The 23,414-nt window shown below is 39.1% G+C and overlaps 2 protein-coding genes across 7 annotated transcripts in view; one reads left to right on the top strand and one right to left on the bottom strand.

Moving 5' to 3' along the window:
- The window catches only part of krt222 (keratin 222), a 19,711-nt gene extending 9,059 nt beyond the window's left edge, over positions 1–10,652 (top strand). For all 5 annotated transcript variants that reach the window (XM_061275616.1, XM_061275619.1, XM_061275617.1 and 2 more), the window contains 6 exons: positions 2,088–2,360; positions 3,686–3,811; positions 4,533–4,753; positions 6,130–6,353; positions 6,413–6,515; positions 9,261–10,652. In XM_061275616.1, the coding sequence (XP_061131600.1) occupies positions 2,088–2,360; positions 3,686–3,811; positions 4,533–4,753; positions 6,130–6,353; positions 6,413–6,515; positions 9,261–9,474 (1,161 nt within the window). In that variant the 3' untranslated portion in view covers positions 9,475–10,652. The remainder of the gene's footprint in view (positions 1–2,087; positions 2,361–3,685; positions 3,812–4,532; positions 4,754–6,129; positions 6,354–6,412; positions 6,516–9,260) is intronic.
- On the bottom strand, positions 10,302–23,414 carry LOC133152078 (tensin-4-like). Of its 2 annotated transcripts, none has more exons than XM_061275614.1 (13): positions 23,256–23,414; positions 21,140–21,425; positions 19,928–20,204; positions 19,025–19,290; positions 18,850–18,936; positions 18,552–18,683; positions 17,522–17,614; positions 16,163–16,240; positions 15,556–15,618; positions 14,343–14,514; positions 14,202–14,270; positions 13,299–13,328; positions 10,302–13,160 (listed from the first exon to the last, which is right to left on the bottom strand). In XM_061275614.1, the coding sequence occupies exons 2-13, from the start codon at positions 21,390–21,392 to the stop codon at positions 13,031–13,033; spliced, it is 1,650 nt and encodes a 549-aa protein (XP_061131598.1). In that variant the 5' UTR covers positions 21,393–21,425; positions 23,256–23,414; the 3' UTR covers positions 10,302–13,030. The 2 variants fall into 2 exon arrangements, with proteins under 2 accessions (XP_061131598.1, XP_061131599.1); XM_061275615.1 differs by having other exon boundaries at positions 19,928–20,201.

The following is a 23,414-nucleotide window of genomic DNA, read 5'->3' as shown; positions in this document are numbered from 1 at the left end:
AAACAAATTGGGGTCAGGCAGTGGTATAAAGAATGATTCTTGATACAGCTCTAATATAGAATTTTTAGGTTCACAAAAAATATGGCATTCAATAGTTTAGACTTACACAATGTATTTGGAGGAAGTTAAATTTACCGTAATTTTCGGAGTATAAGTCGCGTTTTTTTTCCCTAGTTTGGGTGGGAGGGCGACTTATACTCAGGAGCGACTTATATACATATACTATATGGTCTTTTTCACTTTTTTGGGCATTTTATGGCTGGTGCAACTTATACTCCGGTGCGACTTATAGTCCGAAAACTACGGTATAGCATTATTCTTAGTATAGTACTCAGACTAGAAGTAATATTATTACGTCTGTCACGACTCAGTAGAGTGCAGATGTGTGACGATTAGGGGTGTAACGATTCATCGATACACATCGATTAATCGATATAATGCTCTACAATTTATTGGCATTGATGCTAAACGTAAACATCGATTTATATCACCGTGTTTGACCTCGGACATTAGACGCGACTTTATTTTGAAATCCAGTTCATTGTTGCTTGCTTCCTCTTTCCGGGAGCAGTGCGCGGCGTTGTTGTGTTGGAAGCAGAGCAGGCACGTGAAAGGGGAGTCGACAACTAGTACGCGGTTCCTGGGCTGGTGCTATGGCTAGTGTCCAAAAAGACGAGGAAATTTGCTCCCCTTTAGGCTTCAAGTCATTCGTTTGGAAGCACTTTGGATTTCAAAGAAAAGATGGCTCAACGGACAAGACACGTGAAGTTTGTAAATCCTGCCATGCGGTGATCAAATATTCAGGGAGCACAAATCTCGCCGCACATTTAAAGAAAAAACACGACATCAAAGTTCAGTGTTAAAATAAGCTCTTTGTATACTACAATACTCTTGTAATTTCCTAAATAAAGAGTTTGCAGTACCTTGTCGGTTTTGCGTATGAATTGTTATAAATCAGGATATTGTTCTATATTTTTTATTTAAAAAAAAAAAATCGATCGTAGAGCACTATATCGTGGTATATCGTGAATGAATCGCAGCAGGCTTTAAGATATCGGCAAATATCGTATCGTAGTTCTTTGTATCGATATGATATCGTATCGTGACAAAACCCGCGATTTACACCCCTAGTGACGATCGTTCGGGTACTTCCATTACATAATGTGCCAGTTAGAATTTACAACTATTATAGTTCTCTGCGAGTGACTCATTTTTTCCTGGCAGACAATCAGGCAGAAATGTACCAACCATAAGGCATCTACTGAACCTTTTCCTCCTTACAAGGGTCATGGGGGTAGGTCTGGATAAGTTCCTTGAACTTCTACCTCGATTGAGTTGCTCAATACACTTATGAAATGAAATAAAATGGAATTGCTGGAGCCTATTCCAGTAGTCTTCAGGCAGTAGGCGGGTACACCCTGAAGCAAGCATTCGCACTCACACACACCTACGGGTAATTTGGTAATCGTCCTACCATGAATGTTTTGGGAATGTGGGAGGAAACATGAGAAACCCAGAGGAAACCCACGCAGGCACGGGGAGAATTCCACACAGGAAAAAAGCAGGAGCTGGAATTGTGAAACTGTGAGGGGGACGGTCTAACTGGTTAGACTCTAACCAGTACGCTGCCATGCCGCCTCATCAAAAAATGTATAGGATTAAGTTTCCTTGGTACAAGCAATTCCACAAATTTACATGACGGCTTAATATTGTGTGGTGGTAGCATGTGAGCGAAGCCATGCCATTTGTAAACTGTGACGGAGGGGTTCACATTGAAACCAAATGGAGACACATTAATGGAAATGCTTGAAGCATGGAAGAAAATATTGTATGCAAATATTTTGTTGCTCTATGAAGCTGATTCATTTTGAACTCATTTGATAATTTGCATGCATAATTCCAAATGCAGATGCTTTTTTTGGAAATATAGCTGATGTCTGTCCTCTTACCAGTATGCACTGTACCGGTCGTTGCATGTTTTGGGAACACTCTCTGTGTCCCTCCATCTCTCACTTCTCACTTTCATCTCTTTTGCTGCATCCCACCCCCTCCCTCATGCCCCCTCCCCTCTGATTGGCTACTTCCAGGCAGCCCGAGCTCTGCAGTTGCAGCGATCCCCCTCATGCGATGCTTTATTAGCAGTGACCAGGGGAGCAGGTAAACAGGAAAAGGATGGCACAGGGATGGAGCTCACCAAACTCCTCGAACAGATCAGAGCTCAATGCAACCTGAACAGACAGAATGACAGACACCTCGGTCCGGGTGCAGGCTCACATTCGCTTCCCAGCTGTCCCGGGCCGAGCCAGGTTGAAGGTGGAGCGGCAGCTGCATCAACAACACAGAGTGGCTCTCTAATCGAGGTACAGATTTCTTCCTGCATCTTCACTCGGCAGTTGCTTTTCCTGCTGTGTTGTTCTGGCCCATGGTCAGCAGACTCAAGGCTAGCCCATAGTTGATGAATACACTCAAGGTTAGCCCAGAGTAGCTGAATACAAAATAAAAGCTTTGAGTTTCAGATAGAGAAGTCAAAATTAATTGACAACAAATCGACTATCAAATGAATCGCCTTGTATTTTAATATTCGAGTCAATATCAGTTCAGAGTAAATGAATACACAATAAAAGATTTAAGTGCCAGGTAGCGATGTCAAAATGAATCGATTAATCAACAACAAATTGACTATCAAATCAATCTTCTTATATTTTAGTATTCAAGTCAATGTTTAGAGATATTATTTAACGAAAGATTGACCAAATCCTTTCATTTTAGTCTCTCAAAAATATGAATTCTTCATTAATTCCCTAGCAGGCTGGTTTATCTTTTGTATTTAATCAAAACAAGACATTTGCAAACGTGCTACTCTCGAAAACAATGACCATCACTATTTCTTGTCTGATATTGCTTTGTTGTTGTTTAGTTGGTTTTTAATCACTAAATAATACCAAACAAACAGAATATTTGCTTGATGAACAGTAATCAGGAAAAAAAATTATACACTTTAATGCAAATAAAATTGGATCCGATTCATCAAATGATCAGCTAGAATGATCAATTCTAGAAATATTCTAAAGTGACAGCTGTAGTTTCAGTCATCCCGCTGACTCCCTCTGCTCAGATACAGGACATATCTTTATGCAAATGTCCATGCGATATGTTTCCTTCAATGAATCTCACTTGCATGTACAATTTACCAAAGTTACAATCAACTTTGCAAATTCACCAAACTGTATGTTGTTGCTTTTTGGCGTGAGTGCTTTTGCTTTTTCCATAACACTAAATAGTCACAACATTTAAATATATACTACAACACTGAAACAGAGTCACATTCAGGATTTTTTTGAAAGTGTAAATATTGCTCTAGCTGAGAAACAGGATGAGTGCATCTTGGTGGGTGTGAGACACCCAGTAGCTGTACAGTGTGTCAACACAGCTGGCACAACTTTGTGTGAATACAAAGTCAAAGGTCGGCGCTGCTGCATGTTCATACAACATACAGTTCACACAATCAAGCCACACAACCTGTGTCTTCTTTTTCTTTTGACTCTGTGCTAGTTGCAATTGCGCAGCCTATTTGGAATTAGTCGCCATTGTCCTTTTTTTCCATTCATTTTGTATGGATCCATTTACCAAACACCAAACTTTTTGTCAACATATAATCTACATTCTTCATTTTCATCTCACTCAGGAAGCAGCAGCATGGACCCAGGGTAACCTTGGCAGCAATGCGCTGAGGGAGGCTTGGGCAGAATTGGCTGAGGCCCGGAAGCAGTGGCATTCCCTCCAGGTGGAGATTGAGACTCTGCATGGCTTGGTAAGGAAGCACAGCCAGACCAGGCAGGAGTAGTCCTACTTGACCTGGCACATTGCATGATGAAACAAATAACAAGACATATTTGAACATCATCACACTCAATTCATCCACTTATGATGTCATTACTAGCTTTTAATTATTATTCCACGAAACTGTGACTCACATTCTTCTTACACAGGAATTCCCATGAATCACTCTAAACTTGAATCTACCTGTTTATATTAGCACGGAGTGCCTCTTTGTTTCATACAAGCTTGGGCTAAAAAGCATTGATCGAATTCTATTTTATTCTATTGTTGCCTACAGACGATCCAAACCAAAATCTGTTGACAATTTTCCTCATTTCATAATACAGATGCTCATCATAAAAAATAAATCTAAATTTCAAGGGTTTAAGTTGTTTAAGTCATTTTACATGGGGTGATGAAATTGGATGCTGTTATTGTTTTCTCTCGCCCGCCTGTTGTGAAAATTAAACACCGGCTTGTTTACACACCCCATTTAGGAAAAGCAACAATTTTGTTGTTGCCCACCCAAATGATCCAAGAACCCACCCAAAGATCACATACTAGTAACACCTCTGCTCTTATCTTATTCTGAGGCAACGAACCAAATGTACTACTGCGAAGAACAACTGTCTTATTATATTCCTCAGACAAAGCAGGTTTAATTTTCTAAACGATTCTTCAACCCAAAGTACTGCCTCTGGTTGGTTCTCCAGGAGAAAGGTCTGGAGAGCTCCCTCCACAACACCCAGCAGCTGTACTCCAGCCAGCTGCAAGAACTTTCCCAGGTGATCGCTGGGTTGGAAGGTGAGCTGGAGCAAGTGAGGAATGGACTGGCCACACAGCGTCAGCGACATAGCCAGATGCTCAACACAAAAATACAATTGGAGCGAGAGATTTCCACTTATAGACGACTGCTGGAACAGGAAGAGGGCAGGTGAGATATAAAAGAGGCACAGAGGGCAGATAAAGGTAACTCTTGCACGGTCGTGAGGTTTTTTCATTTGATTCAAACAGGCAACACATCTTGTCTGAGCTTATATTCACTGCCTGCATTTACCTGTTTTATTGGGGGATTTTTTGTTCTTCGTAGGAACACTAGGTTTCTAATTCTGTTGGAAACAAAACAACTCAGGTTGAAGCCTGTATAATCTTGAAAGGTGTTTTCTCATTTTGTAATGCCCCTGACAAGCCATAGCAAGCATACTTCATAGAAAACGGTAATTATCACTCACCGCATTTGTTCTAGTGTTTTTTTAAGGGTTGGGGATCATTCAATTGCAGTGTTGGAGACATATTGTTCAATGAGTGCCTCCGTAGAGTGGAAGTGGGTGGTCTGGGATTGACAGCTTTGACTGAGTGTAAAGACTGACTCTGTTCAGTCACATTTTACAGTTAGGAAAGGTGTGTCACTAATTTTCATCACTGGATAGTTGTGGTTTCTCTCTCATTCTCATTTCAACTTGATTTACGGCACACTTTAAAAGCAATCTCATCTGCATACAAAATGCAGTACAAAAAGTAAAAATGACAAATTTGCTTATGGCCATTATGATTGTGAAAGTCATACAAGTTGTTTCATACACACATTTCCCCCCTGCAGGTTTTAAGAATGCATGATGGAAAATATCGCTAAACTAAATAGCAATTATGTTGCAGATTCCCAGAGAAAATTATAGGAACAAAATTATTTAGCAGACACTTTATTTAATTTAGTGGCTTGTGCGATTCGGTCCGCAGGACTCGAGTTTGACACCTGTGAGTTAGGAGGGAAGTTCATTATGTCATCACTAAGCTGAAAACCAAACTTCAATGACAGACTTTGTTCTTAGTAAAGATCTATTAAATTATTATTATTAAAATATTAGCAATACGTCAGCTCTTAAATGTCAGTCCACATCGACTGTATGTTTGTTTCATCCATCCATTTTCTGAACTGCTTAGTCGCCACGGGGGTCGCGGGAGTGCTGGAGCTTATCCCAGCTGTCATCGGGCAGTAGGCGGGGGACACCCTGAACCGGTTGCCAGCCAATCGCAGGGCACACAGAGACAAACAACCATTTGCACTTGCACTCACACCTAGGTACAATTTGGAGTCTTCAGTCGGCCTAACCAGCATGTTTTTGGGATGTGGGAGTGCCCGGAGAAAACCCACGCGGGCCCGGGGAGAACCTGCAAACTCCGCATCCGGAGGGCCGCAGGTGGAATCAAACCCTAAATCGGTGGTGCTGGCATGTCCAATGACAGAAGCATTTGACATGAGATTGTTCACACAGTCTCCATCTTCATGGATGTGGTGTTTCATTCTCGCAGGTGCATGAGCCACAGTGAACAGCAAACACGTTTACAGCTCTGGAGATCGTCTTTGCTGGAACTGAATGAAAAAGTTTCAGAGAACAGCTTCAGTGATCCCAGCATCACCCCAGATGAACCAAAATCAGAACCTTTGCCTGACACACCTTCACTAATACAAAAGGGCAACAAGACAAAGGAAAGCTTTGCACTTCATCGGCCACAGAGTCTTGTGATACTCACAGGTAACACGTACGTAATTTGCACTGTCTAGACCTGCTTCATTATTCAAGTCTTCTTGCAGAACCAGAGCAAGATAAACATTTATCAATCTCCACTGTGAAGACTCAGGAGATTCTTCAGGGTAACGTAGTGCAGGAAAGTGCAGAGGGCCATGGCACTGTTGGGTAAGTAGGAATGTTGTCACCCTCTTGAACAGAATGAACACCTCGCCTAACACTAAGCTGTCAATGTTTATAAATCATTAGCCTACAAAGCAAGAGCCACCAACGTCCATCCCCACCCTGTTTCACACACCCTAAACAATTTGTGATTTGTACAAATGTCTGCTGCTTTACATTCCGATGAGTGATTCATCTTCAAGCTGCTTGGGAACTGCTTTGCCTTTTAATGGCTTTTGTTTGATGTTCAGAGTCTTGCTTGCTGTGTTGTCTTAAAGGTGTGGCACCTGATGTTGTTAGACCAGACATGGGTGGAAAGTGGACGTTTTTTTTTTTGGAAACGCCTCGGGCGCCAAATGCCACATGCACTCGTGTACAACAACTCACGGGATCGTGTACTTGCCTTAAGCGGTGCTTTGCTTGACTGAGATGTCATTTTCAGACACTGTCATAAGCTTCATTATGTTCCACAAGCTCACATCAGATAAGATGGGAATTGCTCTTCCCTTAATTACTTTTGCTTAGTCATCTTTGGGAGGGTGTGGTGCATACTACTTTGTTTCCCCTCTTACCTACTTACCCTACCCCTATAGTTTAAAATATATATCTCTTTGTAATTTATTTAGTTTAGTAATGGTATAGCAATACAAGTTCAAAAAAGAAGACTAAATGAATGAATAGTTGACAATACAATACAATACAAGTTCAAAAAAGAAAACTAAATGAATGAATAGTTGACAACTAACCAGATTTACACGGCACATTAAATGTTTCCCTGCATATACTCGAGTCACAAATTCTTCTATTTACAGATTTTTAAAGCTAGCCTCCGTTTTTCACAAAAAAAGTAAGAAAAGGGAAAACAAAAGTGTTGGTGACGTGGCCTCTTTGGGTCATTTTGTTGTCAGGCCAAAGCAAGACATTTACAAATTTGTCGCCATCTAGTGGCTATTTGGTGAGCTAGTTGAGCACTTTATTTGCACAAAGGTAGTCAATTTCCTCCTTTGAGGAAAGAGTGGGGTGGGGGGGGGGAACTACAAGCTATTTTCAGCTGAGCTCAATCTGTATCCTCCAAGAATACACTTTATTCACGAATTAATGTTTACATTCATATCAACAATGCCTGTATAAATAATGTAACAATAATAGGAAGTCATCAAATGTTATGCATAATATAGTCATCATTATGCTTAGAGATGCACCGATCCGATATCTGGATCGGATATCGGTCCCGATATCAACAAAATAGATGGATCGGGTATCGGAAAATACAGCCGATCTGTGAGCCGATACTTTCCTTAATCTATTGGGACGCGGGCTACGTCATACGCTAGCAGCACGTGTGCCGCATGCCACGAGAGTTTTCTAAACAAACGCAAACATGGAGCGAACGTTCGCTTCTCTTCCCCGGGTTGCTAAGCGGACGTCAAACCCTGCGCGTTCGCTTCTCTTCGGGTTGCTAATGGGACGTCAAAGGCTGCGCGTTCGCTTCTCTCCCGAATGGGGGGGGGGGGGGGGGGGGGGGCTAATCGGATGTCAAACGCTGCGTGTTCGCTTCTCTTCCGGGGGGGGTGTTAATGGGACGTCAAACGCTTTGTGTGGCGGGCTCCATCTAGTGTGGAAACTGAGAAGCTGAGCTCAAGCTTCTTGTGCGGGTCATATTCAATTATGTTTTCAGAATTTGCTGCGGGCCAATAAAAACTGGACCGTTAGTTTGGACACCCCTAATTTAGAGCAGAGAACTGTGTAGTCTGCCTGATGCCATTGCCTTTGGTCTTTTCTGTTCCACATGTAGAGTTATGTAGCTTCTTAAATAAAATCGGAATTATTATTTCAGTGAGTTCAATTATTAAATTGAACTCACTGAAATACAACGACCTAGTCGACTTTAAAACCATCCAACTCATGTACAAAATAAAAAATAATCAATTACCAAACAGTATCCAGAGGTTGTTTGAGTGGAGGGAAAGTACCCATTATTTAAGAGGAACACGTATGTTTAAAAGAGATTTGGTGAGAACAAACTTAAAGTTACATTGTATAACAGTTAGAGGTGTGGAACTATGGAACACCAGCAGTGACGAATTAAAGAACTGTAGTACCTTACCTAAGTTTAAAAAAATGTATAAGGACAAAATATTGACGGGATACCGTAACATGCTGTCAAGTTGTTTAAGTTGATTTGTATTTTAATGAGAAAATATATGGTATATATATGTATGTATATGTGTATATATGTGTATATATATGTATGTGTGTATATATATATATATGTATGTGTGTATGTATGTATATATATATGTATATATATATACATACATATATATATATATGTATATATATATATATGTATGTTTTTTTTTCTTTCTTTAATATATTGACTATGGACAAATTCTTGACAGAATTAAATAGAAACATGTAGTTACATGGGGTAGAGTCAGATAAGCTTAGGCCTCCTTCTACTCCCTTTTTGAACAAATATGATTTTACGATAAAGGAAAATTATGATGCAATATCTTTTTTCTTTTATATTCTATTGTATTATGGAGTTATCATTTTTCTGTATTTTTATTTTTTTCTTGTATTTCTTTAATGTTCGAAATAAACGTTTAAAAAAAAAAAATCAACCATAATATCGGATCGGTATCGGGTATCGACCGATACGCAAAGCCACGGCATCGGTATCGGTATCGGAACTGAAAAAGTCGGATCGGTGCATCTCTAATTATGCTATAATCACTATTTATCCAGGACCGAAAAGATCGACAAGGTCATCAAGCAATGGGAGAGCTCGTTCTTCAAAGATAACCCAAAACTACGTAAGAAGTCCGTGTCCCTGCGCTTCGACCTGCATATGGCTGCAGCAGACGAGGGCTGTGCCCAGGTTAAACAAGACACTCTCCCGGATGTTGAAGTGCGGCTCATCATGAAAAGATCTCGCAGCAGTGCAACTATCACACCATAAATTATGACATCAGCCACTGAGTGAATGCATACTGGAGTTTCTGCCTTAAACAGCTATCTGATATTAATATATGCATTTTGGTTTGATACTAAAGTTGGATGATAAAATTACTTGTACGGGAAATGATGGTTACATGTGTTTTGCACCTTGACATTTTTTGTCAATTCATTGAATATCTCAGAAAAAAAATTACCAATTCATCAGCACTTATTTTAAATCTAAAATGTTTTTTTTATTTTTATTGTCCCATTTTGTCTAACTGACATAGGTACTCCCTAAAAAACAGGTCCTCTCTGCCTTCTCTCCATTTGTTCATTCAGTGAGGAAGGAAGTATGTATTGGAAAGTATGTGTTGGAAGTTGTGTTGGAAATTGAGTTTCTGTTCAATGACTGTGATTGAGGAACTTTTAAAATGTCCGTTTTAATTTCATTGTCTCATTTGTGCATGATACCTCGGACATTGTCTGGTTTAAAGATTATGTTGACTACCTGCTTTTTACAAATAGCAGTCAATAGAGCCTACTGATTTAATTGCCTTCTGATATTGTGGTGAATTTAGTTAAGGGAAACTCATGACGTTGTTCAATTGTGTCATAAAGCTAAACCTTAAAATACTTAAAATCTCACTGCTGCAATATTGTTTATCTGATACAAAGCATAAACACAGCCTCATGCCCCAGTATAGTAATTTATTTTGTGGAGCGTGCACAGTTGCTGTTTTAACCAGACAGTAGCAGCATTTGTACATAGTTAATAGTGAGCTATACAATAGTCTATGTAATGTGTAAAAATATGTTTTTGCCCAACTATTGAAATGAAACAAATGCTTACATCTTTTATTGCATTTATTTGTATTTGCTTGTGGTCACATAAAAATGCTTCACTGTAAATAACGGTCACTTTTCATTTCCATTAAATTATGTTTCCTACTTCAAGCATTTTAATTTGTTGTCGAAGCAATTCTACTTGACTTAACTTTGCCTAAAGATGTGGACATTCTTCATCAGAAGAAGGCCTAAATGGAATCTTTTGTTTTCAGCTTACAAAGAAAGTGAATATGCTGATAGTTATGCTTAACCACTAAGTGCTTTGCCACAGTATGTTTACAGTGACTTCCTCTGAAAATGATAAATTCACATAATTGGTGCACATTGATTGAGACAAGCCTGACATGTTAATTTATCATGACAAAACGTACACAGGCAGTAATAAGCAGAATACACTGTTTACAATATAGTGCAATAAGTAGTATGATCTAGTGCATCTCTGTTTTTGGTTCGGGATAACATTAGCAATTAATTCTGATTTTATTCTTCCAAACATTCTGATCTTTCATCACAATATTTTACAATCAATAAGACAAAGCATGCCAACACTGAATTGAATATGTCGCAAATAGCATAAAACATCATGCTGTACAAGAAAGGTGCTAGTTTCATGCCACAGATTATTTGTAGCCTGTACACTATCGAGATTAATAAAAGCTGACTAAAGCATCATTTTGTTTGTAACATACAAACGTTCCTGTCTTCTGTAAAGTGTCTTTAATGCACTGTATTTTCATACACAAATTAGTCCAAATGTGCCTATTATACAGGTGATGACGATACATTTGTATTCATCTATGTTGCCCTTTTTTTTTAGGAATTTCTACTTCTTTTATGTACAGTATGTTCTTTTTAAATGAGCAATAGATGTATTTTTTGAAATGAAATATTTTAAGATCAAAACTACAGCAAGACTGCCTCAAAATGGTTTGTGCTTCCCATTCTCTCCCTGAATAGGACCCAAATGCCCTATTAGTGGGGCGGGTGTGGGGCTTGTATCTTGCCTTTGACCCTCCCTTACCTAGCCAGATAGTTTGACCTTGTTGGCATATTTTATACAATCTATTATCCATTTAACCATTATCAGGGTTGCTAAAGTGCCAAAGTTGCAAAGCAAAATCTTATATGAACCACTGCGGCAAATAATTTGACTGAAATCAACAGTAAAGAGTTGTTCCCAATTTACCAACCCAGATTTGATAGGGACCAAGGCCCAAGAAGTGCTAGACAATCCCAGAAAATGTTGATGTCATAACAAGTCTGATTATTTTAGCGTGTGTGTACAAGCTTTGTACCATCCACCCAAGGCCTCACTAGCAATAACAAAACACAAAAGGTGTTTTGATTGCTCCAGCTGTATTATGACAGCTGAAGTAGGTTCTCCAGATCTGCCATGACAATGAGCCAGAAGCTCTTCTGCATATTACAAGCCAGTAGCCATCCAAATGATTTTAAAGCTGTTACTTGAAGGTAATACTATGTGATGGTGCTTTAACTCCAAGCATTAGTACAGTGGTTCTTAACCCTCTTGGACGTGCCGAACCCCACCAGTTTCATATGCGCGTTCATCGAATTAGTGATTTATTTATTTATTTTTTAATTCAAGACATATGAGTTTTTTAATGGTGCGCAAAACTAGCCGTTTATGAACATTACCGTAATTTTCGGACTATAAGTCGCGGGGTTTTTTTTCATAGTTTGGGTGGGGGGCCGACTTATACTCAGGAGCGACTTATATATGTTTTTTTCCACAAGTTTTTACTTGATCATTAACACATCACTTACAAGTATAGTTGACCACTGCACATGTTATTTTTAGTATAGTTGATCACTTCACATGCTTTGATATCTTTATCTTGAACATATTCAAAACATGAAAAATAGAGAGAAAAAATCAAATAAAGTAATTAACACTTTAAAGCGCCATATCCTCTGGACATGTCCTCTGTCACCAGGATGACATAAAGGACGAGAAATTTGATCGATGGATTTAATGATTTGGAGTGACACAAATGGTTTGATAATATTATTGTTTATGTGATAGTTATTTAAAATATAGTTTATATATCGTTGTATGGGCCTGTGGAATAATTTGAACTGCGGCGCGGCACACGGCATTGTTGACAAAGGACGATTGATGGATTTAATGAATTGGAGTGACACAGATGGTTTTATAAACGTGTTATTTCCATGTAATAGTTTTTTTTAAATAACTGAATGTTACGTCAGGCCCGTTCTCAGCTCCTCGTTTGTGTTTGTCACGTTAGCATACCGTATCGTTTAGCCTGTTGTTGTTCGTTCATGTCTGTTCTTGGTGTTGGATTTGGTCGAATAAATTGCCCCCCAAAATGCGATTTATACTCCGGAGTGACTTATATATGGGTTTTTGTTTTTCACATTTTCGGGCATTTTATGCCTGGTGCGACTTATACTCCGAAGCGACTTATAGTCCGAAAATTACGGTACCTTGTTCAACGAACGAAACCAACACAATGCATGAACTCACAACTAATAACATACTGGCAAATCAGAATTTAAACATTAAATCAGGTTTGTTCGGACCTCCTCAGTGGAGTCGCTGTTGAACCCCTGAGACCGACTCACCGAACCCCTAGGGTTCGATCGAACCCAGGTTAAGAACCACTGCATTAGTAGTAACCTGAAAATATACATAATATGGAAAGTCTGTACAAAGTAATGTTTGCTGTTTTTTCAGTATGGCGCACCTATTATTTGGCTATGATAGCCTGAATAACATTGACAGCTGTGCTGCAGGGCTGTAGAGGGTCATATTCAGCAAAGACGTGGCAGATGTTCTCCATGCCAGCTTCCACACCTTTTGCCACAAACCCAAACATCCTGCAAACAAAGGCGATAACAATCATTTCACTTTATGTAAAATAAGATACAGCACCAAAGGCATTGAATAATGACATTAAAATTGCAGGGTAATTCAGACATTATTCTGTCACTTTACACACAAAACAACTCTCGTACCTTGCACCAAAATGTGAACCTTTTCTCCACCTGCAACAGTAAAAAAATAAAAAGGTTCAATATTAAGAGTTTTTCAATAGTATACCAAGTAACTATTTCATGCATTTTTCTCTCAAATACAGGCAGCACATTTGCCTTACAGTTCAAAGTTTCAAAGTGTCAGATGTGTGTATTCTAAGGTCAGCTGGGAAAGGTTCCAGCCCACCCAAATAAGGACAAGCAGTATAGAAAATAAAAAATGATGCCGCAAATACTAAAATCGTCATTTAACGAGGTTTATTTTACATGACTGAAATAGACATATGCTGTGACAACAGGAAAAGTAAGTAGAAAAGACGATGGTAATGAAAATGACTGATCAGCTTCAGTCTAAAAGCTAAAACGACCCAAAGCACATATACTGAGTTCTGCATGAATACAGAATTCATTTAGATATCCAACAAATGTGAAGGCTGAGAGAAGGGCAGTTCAACTAACTATTATCCTACATGAAGTAGTAGTATAAGTATTAGTATTGTTATAGGCTCCAGCACACCCGCATCCATCATAAAGGTAAGCAGTTTGGAAGATGAATGAAGAAATGAACTAGTTATTATGCTGCACCAAATGAACGAAATCATTCAAAATGTTGTGCATTATTCAGGACATGCAAACTGTTACTCGTTTCATTGACACTTTGTCAAGTATTGGTACTTTTTGTGAAAGAAGTCATTAATATGATGTAATGTTAGGTATTAAAAAGTATTGTCTGCATGTTATTTTTTGCTCAATGACAGTTGAGTCACACCAGTTTCGGTGGAATCAAGTTCTAGGATTTCACATCACATGATTTTTATAACCACTATGAAAACCATGCCACCTGCTTGTCTAGCATTTACTGCAATTATTATATTGACCGTTTACCTTCGATCTTCTGGATCATTTCCACCATAGCTAAGCAGGTGAGCGGGGTAATGACGTCTGAAAAACTGCCTGTAAGAAAAAGCATTCACACAGAATTTTACATGCATGTCACATCAAACGTGACTGGATGTGTTATCTTACTTTCTGTTGATATCCGTGAGTGTGATGCCCTTCAAAGACACTTTCAGGTTGACTATGACAGGTTCAAAGGAGCCTGATGGCAGTTGGAGTGTTGTGGAGACCGCCCTCTCGACTGCGCAAGGTCCTGTCAACATCTCAGTGGGGATAGCATTCAGGTAGATGAAATTGCAGGCTGCAAAAAAACAACACATTATTCTAGACCCCACAAAACAATAACACCAAGTGAAATAGACTGTGACAAGAGAGGTTGCAATCACTAAGTCCACCAGTGTGACCTTGAGTCTTGAAGTGTGTGCGTGTGCATGAGCGTGTACGTGCGTGCTTGTGTGTGTGTGTGTGTGTGTGTGTGTGCGTGCGTGTGTGCGTGTGTGTGCGTGTGTGTGTGTGTGTGTGTGTGCGTGCGTGCGCTTCTAAGGAGAAGCAAACCAACGATTTTAAGTGGTCTGAGATTAATATACATAATTAAATCGGCTTTATTACTTAACACAAATAATCCTTTTAGTTTAAACTGTAAGTGACTGCTGGTAAAAAATAATTTTGATTAACTTATTTAATAATAAAGGAATAAAGGAGGAAGTAAGAGTACAGTAGCTGGAGAAAATTGAATTGTGAGGACAACCAAAGATTTTATGACATTTATGAAGATTTTAACCCAGTGATCTCTGAGATACGAGGGAGTTGTCCTAAATAGTCCTCCATGACCACACCATCAATCCAAAAAGCTAAATTAAAAGCATGTCTGCATTTTTATCAGTTTACAGATGAACACTTTTTTCACTGTTTTTACAGTGTATTAACAAGTAGGTGTTACGGTTGGCAATCCACTAAGGACTTTCCATCGAACATTTTTTAAGTTCCCTGTAAGCCATTTGGCTTCAATGTTTCTGAGAACAAAAGCGAATGTTTCATCCAAGTGTATTCAGATCATTGCTCTTTAGTTCAATCTTATACATATTAGAATTGAAGTACAGTGTCAGACTGGTTGGCATGTATATCTCAGTATTTCCAAGTTTTGCTTTCAAATACAAGATTTTCCGGTTAAACTCAAAAGGATGATTTGCAATACGTAATGAAGAATTGTCAATCATTTTAGTTTAAGACCACTTTTAAGATCACAGTTGCACTAAAATAATTAGTTACATCAGAAAAAGCTGAAACATGAGCTGTGACAGATTGTGCATAACTAAAAAGCAGTAAAATATCACAGACTTACCTGTTCCATTCTTTTCCTCTGAGGGTGATTTGTCTGTTATTCTACCTTCTTCCCCACCTTGCCCTATTGACAGACAAGGAAAATTAAGAATACATGGGGAGAAAAAACACGTTTCTATTGCTTGGACGGACGGATGGATGGATGGATGGATGGATGGATGGATGGATGGATGGATGGATGGATGGATGGATGGATGGATGGATGGATGGATGGATGGATGGATGGATGGATGGATGGATGGGATGGAGGTGACGGACCGATGGATACAAAACAAAATGCTCACTGGAGCTGCAATGGCACGTGACAATGCTAACCAGCATCTACTCAAATGATTGACATAGGGACAGGATAACCCAAGTGGAATTTGTGCTTGGTGCATATGCACACAAATGGCACACGAAGTGTAATTTAGTGGCTTCGCGATCGTCGTATCAGAACGCAAATTATGGTTTTACTCACTTGTCTTAATGTGGCCTTGCGAACGAGTAGTCAGTTGCCTTAAATCACTATGCTAACTGCCTTCTGCACACACACACGCACATACACGCACACACATGCACACACACACACGCGCACACACACACACACATACACATACACTTCTTACCTTGGGAGTGGAGCAGCAATTTGCAGGGTAAAGCAAAAGTGGAAATAGTATGCTGGTACACCAAAGCAGAAAGACTTCCTGTAACGACAAGATAAAATTTCCAAAACAGCAACATTACCAACCACACAAAATAAAAAGAAAAGAATCAAACAGCTCTGTGTTGCAAAACTATTTAAAAGAGTCTACCTACTGTATGTAGGTGTGACCCAGCATTAAGTGTGTATCCAGCGGATTGAGTTGTATAATTTAATTGTTTTTAAAGTTGATTTTGGAGTTTGCGTCCTCCCCGTGTGCCCGCAGGGGTTTTACTCAGGCTTCCACCCACATTCCAAAACATGCTTTGGGGGTTTATCGAATACTTGAAATTACCCATGGATGTGAATGTGGGTGTTAATGAAAACTTCAATGTGCCATGTGAAACAATGCAATTTCATTGATTTGGTTTTGTTATTTACTACATATTTGTCTTTGCGTACGCCAGGGACAGATAGGCAGAAGTTTTGAATTTTTTACCACTAGATGGCAGAAGGTACCATTAACCTGCCCACTTATCCAGTATTTCCAGTCATACATGACAAACAATGTGTCTCTTTTCAATTTCAAAAACAACACACTATGTGTATTGTGTGTAACTAACCAGTCAGATTTTGTACTAATTAACTACATTTGAGACAAGATGATTCATTTAGGACATACAGTATCCTTTTTGTTAAATGTTTTTTTTGTGGAGAGCCTTGAGGTCATTAGGTCGCCTTGTTTTCTTCGTGTTCTTTTTCTTTTTAATGCCATAGGAGAGATAAGAAATTTGGATCCAGAAACTAAAAACCCTGCCACCGTTTGGCTTTATCCACAAGTGCATCAACTCAACTGGCAGGTAAACAAGCTTGTTTATTTGCATTCATTTGAGTGGAAGCACCACACCTAAAGCCAAACTCTGGCAGGGTTCTTCACTTTCTGGAACTGAATTTCCAATACCTGCTAGTGCTCTTTGCCAGTACTATGTTATTGTATCAGAACTGAAAAAAGTTGTTTTGAGAATGAGTGGAAATTGTCTGTTTTTATGTGACAAGTAAGTGACCGGCAACCAATAATGTGTGTACCGTGTCTCTAGCCTAAAGGTAGCTGGGATAGGCTCCAGTTCACCCGTGTACACAATGAGGATGTTGTCATATAAGACACAAAGGCTGTTATGATTAGTTACGACACAACCAAGAAAGAATTGCAGGCAAGAGTTGACCTACTCTGCTGAGAGAGAGAGAGAGAGAGAGAGAGAGAGAGAGAGAGAGAGAGAGAGAGAGAGAGAGAGAGAGAGAGAGAGAGAGAGAGAGTTTAACAAGCAAATGGTGTTGTCGACCTTACCAAAGTACGGTTCCTGAGAAGAGCCTTTGAGGCGAACACCCTTTGCTGTTGATTCGATAAGGTAGTGTTTGACAAACTGAGACCTGCCCTCTCCTGTTTGAGACACACCAAAAAATAGGAACAGTAACAATGAAGACTGGTCTCGTCATTTCAGTTGACCCAATAAAACTAGTAAAATTCAAAGTTCATTCACCCATTCATTCATTCATTCAGTCAGTCAGTCAGTCAGTCAGTCAGTCAGTCAGTCAGTCAGTCAGTCAGTCAGTCAGTTATTCATTCATTTATTCATTTATTCTTTCATTGTGCAATTATTTGTTGCAATTACCGTTTTTTCCATGTATAATGCGCAAAATTTAACTAATTTATTGTCCTAAAATCTGAGGTGCGCATTATACATGGGTACAAATTTTTTATTTATTTATTTATTTATTTATTTATTTATTTATTTATTTATTTATTTATTTATTTATTTATTTATTTATTTATTTATTTATTTATTTTAATCCGGATATCATACGGAGGCCGCCATTACAGATGCGCTTTCTTCTTTGCTGTTCACTTCAAACACGCTCCATACGAACACAATGCTCTTGTATCAGATGCTTGCTCGATCACCTGCTCGTTTGCTGTCACAATGTACCCTACACAAATCCGAAACATTTCTTCGCTATTGAGTTTGCTAGCGCATGCGCAGTGATACTGACCGGCAGAATAACATCCGGTTGTTCCCAAAGATGATCTTTTTTCTGAAATAATTTTACGTTTACGGACTTAAGTAGGAGTCGGAATTTGTGTGCGTATTATACATGGGTACAGGCTTTTTTCCAGCATCAACATGCCATTTTTAGGGTCCGTATTATACATGGGTGTGCATTATACATGGAAAAAAAACGGTATCTTGTTTTTTTAACATAGTGACTCATTAGGTTCTTTTAATAATTGACATGAATTTGCATTGCTGGGCAAAACGCAGCTTTAACATTTGAGAACGTGATATAAAAACAATCAGAAGGCTGCAAATCAAACTTACCCATATCAGCAGTAGCTGAAGAACCAGTTACTGTATGGTCAACCTTCATGGCAAGACCAAAACTTCCTCTGTATGTAGTACTGTCTCTCACCACAAATGTTCCTGGTTCTTTGTCCTTCACAAAGGCCTCAGCTGAGATGGATCAAACATGTTATGTTGTTATTGCATGGTGCACTGCATTGTAAAATAGTTATCTTAAGGTACGTTATCTTTTGTAAAAATAAAAAATACTCTGCATAACTCACAATCCTGTGATTTTGTTTTCTGAGATGTGCCTCATCCCTGGTTCATCACTCACCTTCTGCTCTGCTTATATGCGGACGGAACCAAAACTTTGAAGAGTCCATAACAAATTTCATTGATGACTGATTCCCACCTAAGTGGCCTTCGGAACAGGAAATAAGCAACGGATTGATTTGATGGAGTCAAGTGTTAAAAAAACTTTAGACACAACAGCAATGCCTGGAACTCACCGTGATGAACAAATGGCTTCTGTACTTCGTCATCCGTTGTAGGAGATTTCTTGTTGTCCTGGTGTGGTATGCCATTGATGAGCAACAGTGGAATATCAGTAAAAGAACCAGAGAGCGACTGCTCAGGACTACTCATTGAGCAGTTGCTTGGCATCTCCTGTCCTCGCTTATCTGACCCATCTTGGGTCATAGATTGCCCTGTCCTGTACCCATCACTGAGTGAGACAAATGACCCTTCTGCATCTTCACTGGCCAAAGACAGGGTGCTGTGCGGATGAGAGAATGTTTAAAAAGTAAGTACATGTCATGATGTATTGGCACAAGTACACTATGGAACTGTCAAAATATTAGGAACAGGTTTCAGTATACGTACAGGTAGTCCTCAACTTACACTGCTCGACATTCGAATTACAAACATTTGTCAATACAAGCAAAGCGCTGGCGGAGTGAGAAGGACTGTCACAAGGGTATTACACCCCCCCCCCTACCCACCTCGAAATATGCTTGGACCCAAACAATTGACTTTTGTGTATTTTCAGGTTTCTTCTCCACATTTTCCTCCCTTTTGCTATAGGGAACACATATTTTGATTATTATGTTTCTAATTGTTTCTAAAAATGTTTTTAGTTTTGAGGACCCCCTGAGATTGGCATATTGTGTTAAATTATCATTTAAATTATTATTTTTATATATTTTTTTATTTTTACAAAATGTAATTTTCAAACAAAATTTGATGTCTCAACTTACAAACAATATGAGTTCAAAACAGCCTCTCGGAACCTATAGTGTTTGTAAATTGAGGACGAACTCAATGATCGTTCTACAGTTAATGCAAATTTATGCAAGTGGTTGTTCATGTTTTAATTGTATTGATTGTTCAATAATCAAGTGAACAAGTTGTACCTTCCCAGGATGTAGCTGGTATCTGAACATGTTGATGTCGAGAGTAGTGAGGCTGCACTGTTCCTATTTGAATAGGACAAGCGAAGGGACCCTTGAGAAGACGATATGTCATGCCTCATTGGGGGATTTCTTTTGGGTGCACTCCCACATGGCAGTAGAGGCCGGGAAAAGGAGGGGGAGTCAGCAAAGACCAGCGTGCCCGAGGGACTGAAGCTGACACTGACAGGTCTGGGGATGGGGATACTGGGAGACACTGTGGGTGAGGAGCAGTATCCTTCTGAGGGAAAAATGAAAACATTGGCAGTTAAAGGGTTCGTGCAGGAAAAACTGAATGTGAAACATTTGTTGTCAAGCTCATGCATAATGTGTTTTGTTTTATATTGACTTAAGGGGCTTGGCTAGTGTACACACACAAATTCTCATGCAGGTACCTGCCTGCACAGCACAGGGTAATCCAACCTGGCACTTCTAATTTGTCTAGCTCTGATGCTGTGTCACAATATCGGAGAGAAGTTCTAACTTGTTTTAGTTCAGTCAGGTTATGTCTACCACACTGCGTTGAACTATGGATTCAGATCGTTCACTCCAAAAATAAAAAGCCAAACTCGTGCAGCCATAGCAAATGACTCATATATACATGAAGGAGTCAAACACACAATGATGCTTCCTGGGTGACAGTACGTGCACAGGAAATCCTGTGTTTAGTACATGAAGGTTTACGCCTTCACCATCTCTGGTAATTGTTCATGTTATTTCTTTTTAAGTGTTTGCTTCCAGGCCACAGAAATGAACTTGCAACCTATAGTACATATGTAGCTACAAACCAAAGGCAACATGGGCAAAGGCAGAAAGTGAAGAGAACTCTACACCATTACTGGGCTTTGATGGGACTTTTCTTTTTATGACTAGCCTGAGAGGTTGAGGGTGTGTCTCATAATAGTCTGGGCAGCAGTCCCAGAACACCTGAATTGGTGTAATTATCCTGTGAGGGAAAAAAACTCCTAAAGGCTGAGTGCATTTTCCCAAAAACAAATCAAAATTTGGTTAGCAGGATCTTTTGACTGAACCTGCGGTTTGTTGATCTCAGTGTTATCTTATAACTATCATTTACTGCACGTGACATAACTATGACATATGTGTTGTATTACTTATTGCTTTATTGCACAGTTGTAAACTTCGATCAAAATTTAATTACATGCCGTCATACCTTACCTGCAGCTGGACTGATGCACGAATGGTTTTTGTTGGCCTGAATTGGTTCAAAGGTTGGATCCAGTTCAAGCATTAGCTGGTTGAGATTATCAAGAGAAATGTTCAGATCCATGTTGCCAAGGTGACTGCTGGGCTTGCTTGGCCGTGAACACGGAGTCACCGTCTCCTGTTCTGGGTCCAGACGTATTGTTTGACCCACTCTCAGAACGTGATTGGGTATGATATGGGACATGCCTTCAGCATTCGGCATCATGTTAGGAGGAGGGCTCACAATCTTTTAGCACAACTAAAGATTTGGACACAATAAAGAGAGATCAGTTACACCGGCCAAGTATTACACCTTTTGAAAAGTCACACATTTCACACACACTCTTATTCAAAGCGACTGTCTATAATGTAATAAACAAAACATCCAAACACCTCACTTATGTTAGTATTAGTAATTAATTGTTTATTTCAGAAACAAATATGAATTCTAAGGTTCTTGCAATGTGATGATTACCTGTTTTTGTCATACATATATAATTGTCTTTTGAGTGATAATGAAATATATTTTCCCATTGGTTAAATATTATATGTGCAGTATTTACTACGTATATACGTTTCATAACTTCATCATATCACATCACAATCAAAGAAAGTAGAGTTTTTTGTTTTTTTGTAAATCAGTAACACTTTTTCCAGCTCTAATGTGCACATTGTCACTTGTTAACTTCAGGGGTTTATTTTTATTGACAGACGTACCTGCGCTCAGTGTAAAAACTGCCGCTTCTGACAATTTGGTGGCAAAAAGTGTTTAGGCCTTAGAGCAACTAAAAGTAGGTCTAAGTTTTGACGCATTTGGTGTAAAATGGTTTTAGTGGATTTGATCCAAGCCCAGGCAGACAACATTTGCGCTCCACTGATATACTGGCGGGGTTAGTACATTAACGCACAATTAAGGTGGAAGGCGGTGTCAAAGTGCTCACTTTACAATGACAACTTTACATCATCTACAAGTGGATATCTTCCAATCCCTTGTAAACGTACTTTGCTCACGCCAATCTCTTAAGTAAGTCCATTATGCTTCCGCCATGTAGACCACGTACCTCACCTGCTCTAAATTTAAAGGGAATGAGAGGAGCCGCTTCGATTGGCCATGAATCAAGTCATCTGTGTTCACTCTCAAAATGGCGCAAACCCATTTCTGACCGTTCCCATCTATGAAAATATCTACAGAGAGAAAACTCCACCAAGTTAGACTGCATTTGATTTTACGTGTTTTGCAGGGGTTCTTCTCACAAATGTGGGAAAATATAGTATATATATCCATCCATTCATTGTCTGAAACACTTATCCTCACTGGGGTATGTATTTAAAAAATAATACCAATAGAGCTCTCAGGTGCATCTGCGACAGAGGCCATCCCTGCATTATGCAGTTATTATTCATAATTAAAGCTGGGGCTATGAGAAAGAGTTTTGATATTAACAGTTTCAGCTTCTTTTTATACTTGACAGTTGGGAACGTTGAAAAACAGTCAGAAGTTGACCAAAGTTCCACCTCAGAGGTTCTGCTGCACCCTACTGTGCTATCCAGCATGTGTTGCCACATAAGCAAAGACCAGACACTCGGTGAATATTGACTAAGTATGAGCAAGTAGTCTCCTTCTGTGAGTTCAGCATGAATAACTACAAGATGAAGGGTGTGTATTCTATGGAATCATCAGTCCAACTCATAGTATGTCTCACTGGCCCTTTCAAGATAAGGAGTGGTCTCAGTGAGTCACTGGGCATATACTGCTGGTTGACATGACTGCACAAATGCATTCCACAAAACATTTACTTAGAAATTCAAAAAGTATGTCTTTACCTCATCTTTTAAAAAGAACATTCTTTGATTTTGTGAGGATACCTATAAACAGCCCAAACCTCACTTTTTAATCCTAGGAAATTGTAACAAGTTTCTTTTAAAAGTTAGCATTTATAAAATCAAACAGTGATTGTTTTTTTTTCTTACGATCTTTACAGATCAATCTAAGTGCTCAACACAAAAGGTATATCTGTACTCAAAATGATCGTTATGTAATACCTACTGTAGTCTCCATGTTCATTTATAAATCTTAAAGTTGCCTTACCTTATTTTTCTCTTGTGATGATTCTAGAACAGGAAATGTGCAAAGCTGATATATCCAGGTCTTTTTTATTTGGACTCTATATGTACTTTATGCTTTCATTGTAAAATGCCAACCCTTTTCCCAGTGAACCTATCATCAACTCTAGATTACCAACCCCTG

Source organism: Syngnathus typhle, linkage group LG3, assembly GCF_033458585.1.
Source record: "Syngnathus typhle isolate RoL2023-S1 ecotype Sweden linkage group LG3, RoL_Styp_1.0, whole genome shotgun sequence".
Lineage (NCBI taxonomy): Eukaryota > Metazoa > Chordata > Actinopteri > Syngnathiformes > Syngnathidae > Syngnathus > Syngnathus typhle.
The sequence above is the reverse complement of the archived record's forward strand: the minus strand, read 5'-3'. Positions and strand labels throughout refer to the sequence as shown.

Bases quoted from the DNA above. Each gene is read 5' to 3' on its own strand.
- LOC133152078 (XM_061275614.1), bottom strand. From the start codon at position 21,392: ATGATGCCGAATGCTGAAGGCATGTCCCATATCATACCCAATCACGTT. The intron at 18,684-18,849 runs GTGAGTGATGAA...GATCCATCTCAG, and splicing joins GCATATAAGCAGAGCAGAAG to CTGAGGCCTTTGTGAAGGAC. The intron at 14,271-14,342 runs GTAAGATAACAC...TTTTTCTTACAG, and splicing joins CTCACGGATATCAACAGAAA to GCAGTTTTTCAGACGTCATT.